We start from the raw sequence: 8,244 nt of genomic DNA, 5'->3' as shown, positions 1-8,244 counted from the left end.
GAAAGAGACGACAAATAGAATAAGTGGACTTTTTATACAAAATCTATGGCAAAGCAGTTTTGTAGGGTCCCTGTATCAAGGCTAGAATCAGTTTTTCCACTGGGTTTGTATCAGTCTTTGTCACGAATAAACAACATGTGTTCCAAAGTTACAACACGTAATCTGTGAAAAAATGCTGAATTTTCAATTAAACCGGTTTCTGAATTAAAGAGAATTTAGAAACGTGAACTTGGAATCGGAGAGTCACAAAAAAGAAGAGCTGGAAGGGACCTCAGGAGAGCATCTAGTCCAGTAGGACCAACCTTTTTGGCAGCTCTGCCACAAAATGTGCCTTGCACCCTTTCCCAAATGGCACCCCGATCTCCTTCCCCTGCCCAATCTGCTTCTTTTCCTTCTACTCCCAGCCCTGTGCTCCCTACCCGATTTGCTGCTTTGTTTTGCTTCATGCCCTATCTGCTGTTGTGCTACCTGTCCCCTCCCTGATCTACTGCCTGCCACACACAGAGGCTGCCTGTGGCACTCGGGCTGCAGGTTGGCCACCCCTGATCTAGTCCAACCCCTCATCAAGGCAGAATCATCCCTTTCTTAAACCATTCTAAGCAAGTGTCCATCCAGCCTATTCCAAACAAAACTGCACGTACAACCCTAATGTGCAACCACCAAACCCTCAAGCCCTGAAACATCAAGAACACCCCAACATGCCACTGCAAAGACAGGAAGTGATTTGTTATAATACACTGCAGAAATTCAAGGAAGAGGACCACGTTCTTCATTGCAGAGGAAAGACCCCCCCATGACAATCTAATTGGAGTAAAATTCCTTCCTGGTCCCAAATGTGGCAATTGGTGTGACCCTGAGTGGAGGAGCAAGACCCTCTAGCCAGGAACCACTAGGTGGATCACTGGCACATCCCAGTCAAAATCCTCAACCCTGGCTGCAACCAACACCCAGTGCCTCTGTGAGAGCAAGGGAGGTTTGCCTTGCTCAAACACACACAAAAAACACTGATACTTGTAGCAGCAGTAGGAGAAATAATTCTTTCCCAGACCTACGTGGCAACCAGTTAAATCCAGAAGCCTGGGAAACCCAAACACGATCCACTTTGCACTACAACCTGGGAACTGCCAACATGACTCTGCATATCACAAGTCATAACAGGAGAGCCAGAACTCCTACCTGTCATCCTACCCCCGCCTTAAGTTTGTCCCAGATCTTCAATACTCCTTTATAATCAAAGATAAGTATTCCTGTTCCCTCTCCTGTATTTATTTCCTAATCTGTCATTTCTTGACTGTCAAACTTTCTGTGTCATTAATTCACTGCCATCTAACTTTTAAACATATATTTGGAGAAACTAGGTTTTAATTACATAATATTTTAACAACTCTTCAATTTTTCTGATTACATTCACAAATTTCCTCTCTCAAAATTACAACAGCTATTTCCCCATTATCTGTACTATGGATTTAAGCCACCTAACTGGATCCACACTTGGTGTGAATTTGCAAAGAAAACAGAACAGGTATAATCTGTTTTATATTTAAACAGGTACTAACACCAATGTCAATGAATCCCAATAAGTGAGCTCAAATATATCTAGACAGTTATACTGTCAAGGCAGTCTCTTCCTCCAGGAGCAGTTTTTTGGAAATACCATGATGTATCCTTTCACAGGTATTTCTGCTATCCAGAAACTGAAATTACATAAAATATCAGATCACGCATTAGTTCAGCCTCTTAGCTGCACAGTAAAACAGACTTAGTACCTGTAGTAAAACATTTGAGTTTTGGCATCATTCCGGATATTCAAATACTTAAAAAAAGTAACAATGAATATAATATATAATTTAATTTTTACTTTTCTCTCTGTATTTCCTATTGTGTAAAAATGTTGTACTTAATATATAAATACACTGGAAAAGTGGCCCTCTGGAACAATGAGACAACTGATACTTCTAGCACCCATAAAACCTAGGAAGTTATTTTGTATTGTGGGACAAGCACAACACCAAATGTGTCTGTTAAAATGTTCATCAGTGATAATTAATTTCCATTTTTTAATCTTGGTCATATTCTTAATGGAACAGATTAGATTCTGTATCAAATATCCAAGCAGTAGAATCACAGACCACAAACGGTTCTGCACAACAGCTCTAAGTGAGAGTGAAAACTGAAAAAAAAAAAAAACAGTTTCTTTTGTGCACCTTAAAAAACTGTATATATATAGCAGCTTATTGCATTGACTTGTTGCTGGGCATCTCCTTTCTCAAACTAACACGACAATATCACTTATGAAATGTGCTGCAAGAAGCTCAGGGGTGTATTCTTTCCCAGCTTCTGCATTATTAATAGCAGTAAAGTTGAATTTGAAGATGTCATCATAGTGAGAAAGGAAAGTGTGAAGGGAAACAGGTGGTAAGCTGTGATGTTTGGGAATGTTTGTAAGTTCATCCTGAGGATCCTTTCAAACAACTGAAAAGCAGAAAAACCTTTATCAAAAACATACCTTTAGATTTTTATAATACATTTCAAAATACAAAACTTACAAAGGTGCTCTATAAGAAAACTGAATTTTCTGAAATTATTCAGTTCAAAAAGCAAACTATGAGATTGGCTAAGGAACTTTGTCTTGTTTAAGAGTTTAACAAGACCAAATACAGACAGATCCTCTCTCAGTAGAAAAAAAAAAATCACATGGTTAGTTATGTGTCATGGCTATTGTGCTTCTTTTAAAATAAATACAACTGACAGCTTCAATTGTGTAAGCAGTCACAGGGCTTACTTTTGGGCAATGCATTGCAAAAAAAGAAAGAATATCAATATATTTAAAATGTTGATTTTTGGTCTCAAGAGACTTAATTTTAAACAGAACCATTTACCTTTAATTTGAATATATTTCAAAAGATAACAGCTGAAGTTGAGTTTTAGAAATAAGAATGTTTGATTCTTTAAGAGATGCTAATGCTGAAGCCTACCTCATAGCCACATTACTTCCGTCAATGACAATTGGTCTTAAGTTGTCACTGTTATCGACCACTTCATCTTCAAGTGACAGTTCAGGACTTGCAATCTCCTTTGGACAAGGACCCCTTGGCACTAGAGTACCAGTGCTACTGCTAGCACTGCCTTGACCCTCTGACTCACTCTTGTTGCCAAGTCTCACAAGCTCTGCCAAAATGTCATTGATGAGAGCATCTGCTCCCAATTTATTCAACACAGCCTGAATCTGATCTCCAGCATACCCGAGCTTTAAAGCAAAATCCATTTTAGCCTGGTATTCCTTATCCAGGTTTGTTTTGCTTTCTTCCAGCTTCAAGTCTTGTAGGATACTGCTCTGTGAGAAACTTGGGCGATCAAGACATGGGGAGCGGCAGAGCTGCCTGTGTGGTTTAGTGGAAGTCTCCTTCTCTCTCCACCGAGTGTTGCTGCTGCTCCTGCCCGGTTGCTCAGGCTCGCTTTCTGAGCTTGTCCATTCCTCAGACTCAGCACTGCAGTCACCGGTATCCTGTTCTGCAGTCCTGTCTTCTCTGGAGCGCCTCTTCTCCATTTTTAACTTCTCCACCATAGACCAGGCCGTCATCACGTTTAGCTTCCAGCCAGAGATAACAGAACTACTTTCACTTCCAAAGCTACCTGGGATTCATACTCAAATGCATTGTTTACATGAGGCTTGAGTTAACTTATCTTGCTTGGTGTTCCAGTATATATAAAGCCAACCTGCAGTCCTTAAAAAACAAACCAGAACAAAACAAATGCATACGATTAGTTTGTGGGTTTTTTTGTCAAATTCTGCACAAGGCCTGGCTCAAGTATTAGTTTACCAACAGAAATCTCCATTTGGATTTCTGTTTAAATTGATCAGAATAAAATGTGTACATTTGTTATCCCTTTAAATCACAATGCATTTAATATCATCCCTTCCCCCAACAACTGCGTAAAGATAAAAACTCAGTGATGACGTGCACATGTCCCACACATGAATTCACAACCAAAGGTAATGCACCATCACATAACTGCCTGTCACAATAGCTTTTGGAATAAGAAATGTGGTATTTCAATGGCACATCACTTTTTGCCAATTAGCTCTCTCCATGTCTGCACCCTGTTTAGCTCAGGTATAACTTGATGGAACTCTGTGGAGCTCAAATTGTAACTTCAGCCTCTTCAGTCTCTCCCTGGCAAAGCTCTACTACCGTATAACCAAGCAAACTGACCTCTATTAAAGCTACCACAGGCTAGCAGGCAGGCACAGGTCCATACAGAGATTTAAAATTATCCTGGGCAATTTGTTCCCTGCCCACAACTCATTAAGAAATCCTGCAACCAGAAATCATATTACAATATTTTGACAAAGGGCCTAGGGAAAACCTGTTGACAACTTGCATTTCTTTCAAAAGAAAAAATGCTTCCGTAGTTCAAACAAGAGATCTGAATGAAACATGAAGCACCCAGTCAAGCTAGTCTGTGAATGGGGATCGCCAAGAACCCTTGCATCCCTAGCGGTCCACACATGAAAAGTTCAAAACCTAATACATGTGTAGGTAACTGGGGAGATAAATCAGCTGGTCCCCAACTGATGCAACTGTGCCAGAAGCAGCACACACTACAGGTACAGTGCTGCCTATGGAACTGCACTTTTAGCACTATAGTTAGGGACCTACCAAATTCACAGCAGAAGTGGGCTGAGTGCCAGCTCCTTTAATCTTCTGGTTGCCCCCCACCTTGCTCTTGATCAGCAGGGAGGCAAAAACCATGGTTTTAAACATGGCACCATTTTTGTCTCCCAGCCAGTCAGCACCAAGCAGCAGGGTTACCGGGGTCCCCCAGCCAATCAGCAACCTGGATGGGGGCGTGGGGGAACCTGCAAGATTAAACGAGCTGCTGAGCAGCCCACTTTAGCTGTGAATTGGTAGGTCCCTAACTATAGGCCCTAACATGTAGGAGGGTGGTAGTAGAATAGGCTATGCTGGTTAAAAGGACAACTTTGCCAATATAATCTGTGCCTAAATTAAAAGCACTTTCACTGGGAAAGCATACTATGGAAGCAGAGCTCTTCAGTGTAGACATGGCCTTAACTGTGGAGCAGGTGGACAGACAAAGGTGTCCTAGCCCGTTGAGATATGATGCCTGTAGGCTGTAGCAGAAGCAGCTGAGAAACCAAGAGGAGGCTAGGGCTAATAGAGGGAATTGGTCACAAACATTAATAACTACATTTACATCCCTTTCATGCTCCTTTCTTCGTTCCCTTTCATGTATCTACCACCCCTTAGGGTGAGAGCAGGCATTTAAAGAAACATTTCTCAAGGGAACATAACAGCTCAAGCAAGTGAATTATTAATCTAGGGAGGCCTCAATCATGTTCACATATATCCAGACACTTTAAAATGCTGCTTCCTACCCCTTTAGGAGAGAGCCAGGGCTTGCGTTGTTACTGTGATCTACCTCAACAGGATTACAGTGATGGTACTCCCCCACTACACAGAGATGATAACTGTGGATTAACAGTGAGTATAAGACTCTTCTTTGAAAATAAATATCATAAAAAAATAAACCAAAGCTAGAAGCAAGAATGCCTGAAACTGCTGGTTTATTCTGAACCTTAAAAAGGTACATTAAACTAGATTTTCTGCCTAAATAGTGCTTAAAAATGTTCTAAAGAATGAAATATAAGAGGCACTTAAAATAAGAGAATAATAATGGAAAAGCTGATGGGCATCACCTATCGTGCTGCAAAATAAATCTATAATATTTAGTTTAATAAAGGAATTATGTTTAACTGGAAAATTCATCTTCCACTTCACTGAAATAGCAAGTAAGAACATTATACTAAATATTAAGAACAAACACAGCAGACAGTTTTTCTTTTCACTTCCCCAGTCAAATCTCATGCATATTAATTCTGAGTTACATTTCTCTGCTTTAAACTCTGCTTCTGATAAATACTTACTAACCACAACTCCTATTACACTGTGTACCCACTCATCCCAAAGATTCTTTTATCATTCCCCCTTACTAAGAAATTAGTCCCCTCTGCTGAAAGGTATTTTTTGTTTTGTTTTTTAAATCAAACAGTATAATATGATTGTAAAACCTCCGAAATCAGTCAGGAGACTAAAGGGCAGGTGTTAAAGCCACAGACTTGATTTTTGTTAAAGTTGCTGATGTCCCTTTTATAAAATAATCTGCATTATTTGCACAGTACTTAAGTACCTTTGGGACTTCAGAGACAGAAGAGGGATAAAACTCTTGTTCTGAGGAATAAAATATAAGGGCTCTTCTTGAAGCTCGTTGTACATACACAGGCTTCTTCACCTATATGGGTAAGGAATTTAACTGGAACTCCAGATCAAAAGGAGCTCAGTTACACAAACCCGTGTGTGGCAGGGAAGACAGCAGATGGAATAGGCATCAGAATTTGGGATATTATCTGTGAAATAAGGTTAGGTCCTTTGGGCATAAGGGAAGATCCAAGACAGGAGGGAAATGAATTTAAAGATTTTGCTTTGCTTTGATTAAGAGAAGGCAAAGGAATGATCTGATAACAATCTGTAAGTGGCTACCTGGGAAATTTTGTAAAGAATTACTGACATACACAGTAACTGGCATTCTTTAAGGCAGTGTCCCTTTATATATACTGTGGGGTGCACATATACCCCACATACCAAGTAGAGAAGCTTTGACAGCAGGACCTACTTGGTCCATGGACCTGCTCTACCTATCCCTGTACACTATACAATGGGTAAAAAGATCAGAGTAGAACCAAATGCTGCTCCAGTTTCTTCTCCATCACCCATCCTTTAAAGCATAATAGAATCTGAAGCCAAAGGGAAAGGAGCGTTGGTAGAGGAATGCACAGAGACAACACCAGTGCAATGCCACTGCTGGCAAAGCGAACAACACTCTGCCATGCACAACCGAAGCATCACAAGCAAGACTAAGGATGGCATCCTCCTGCTCTACTCAGCATTGGTGAGGCCGCAGCTGGAAAGAATCCAAAGGAGGTCTGGAGAACAGACCATATGAGGAGAGTCTGAGGAACATGGGACTGTTCAGCCTGGTGAAGAGAAGACTCAGAAGGGACTTGGTGGCAGCCTATAAGTATATAAGGGGTGAACATCAGGGGCTAAGAGAACACCTGTTCACCAAGGCACCTCAAGGGAAGACTAGGAATAATGGTCATAAACTGATAGAGGATCACTTCAGATTAGACATTAGGAAAAACTTCTTTACCATTTGTGTGTCCAGAGTCTGGAACAGACTCCCCCCCCGCTCTCCCCTCCCCACAGGTACAGTTACCTTCCCTGGGGATCTTTAAAAGGTGACTGGATGCACACCTCGCTGGGGTCATCTGACCACAGCAGTCTTTCCTGCCTTGAGCAGGGAACTGGACCTGAGGTCCCTTCCAGCCCCTAACTCCTATGAATCTCAATGTTACTCCTGTTATTGAAAAAGTAACAACACAAAACTAAGTTTTCTTTCTTCTTTAAATAAATTTGCCTATGTATATGTGAGTACAGGATTCCCATCATCTGGGGTGGATACTCTGATGCTGTCTAGAGCACTGCCACCCTGAATGAGGCATCTGAAGCAGACACCTAGATTAAGATAGAATGCTTTATAAAGGTCTGAATGGAAATTCCTGGTTGCTGCCTACCATATAATCAAGGATAGAGCATGTCCAAAGGAAGCCACTGATGTCTTAATTAGTTCACAGCAAAGGAGAAGCTATCAAGTCTGTACATGGGAACTACAACATTTTTTATTCCCTTACAAAAAGGGATAAAAAGTCTAGGAGATCTTAAAAGGTCACTATTTTTGCAAATAAATGGTCAGGGCTCTTTTTAGACATAAGAAATATAACTTCATTTCTTCATGGTTGGTATGTGATATTGGAAGAAATGCAAGGAAATGAATGGATTAATAGGCCTGCGTGAAGCTGCTAGTATTCACTTCGGATTCTGATTCGGCCAATTCGGGGGGCAGTGATAAGATTCGGTGATCTAAATCACTGTCCCAAATCGATTCAGCCGAATCCGATTCAGAGATTTGGCTGCTGCCAAATCAGTCAAATCCCTGAATAACACAGGCCCCATCTCCCGCCCACTGTCAATGGCTGCCCTGCCCTGCCCTGCCCGCCCCAGCTCCCGGCTCTTTGGAAAAAAAAAAACCCCACTCACTGGGTGCTACAAAGCAGAGAGGGGTGGGATCCCCACTGCCCCCCGCTGCTGGGGGACTCTGTCACAA

At 41.3% G+C, this 8,244-nt stretch overlaps 1 protein-coding gene across 13 annotated transcripts in view; it reads right to left on the bottom strand.

Moving 5' to 3' along the window:
• ZC3H12B (zinc finger CCCH-type containing 12B) overlaps positions 1 to 8,244 on the bottom strand; it is a 91,813-nt gene that overhangs the window by 13,159 nt on the left and 70,410 nt on the right. For all 13 annotated transcript variants that reach the window (XM_025209829.1, XM_025209828.1, XM_025209823.1 and 10 more), the window contains one exon: positions 2,976 to 3,725. In XM_025209829.1, the coding sequence (XP_025065614.1) occupies positions 2,976 to 3,580 (605 nt within the window). In that variant the 5' untranslated portion in view covers positions 3,581 to 3,725. The remainder of the gene's footprint in view (positions 1 to 2,975; positions 3,726 to 8,244) is intronic.

This window comes from Alligator sinensis, unplaced genomic scaffold, assembly GCF_000455745.1.
Source record: "Alligator sinensis unplaced genomic scaffold, ASM45574v1 scaffold830_1, whole genome shotgun sequence".
Lineage (NCBI taxonomy): Eukaryota > Metazoa > Chordata > Crocodylia > Alligatoridae > Alligator > Alligator sinensis.
This window is presented reverse-complemented; position numbering and strand designations above follow the sequence as displayed.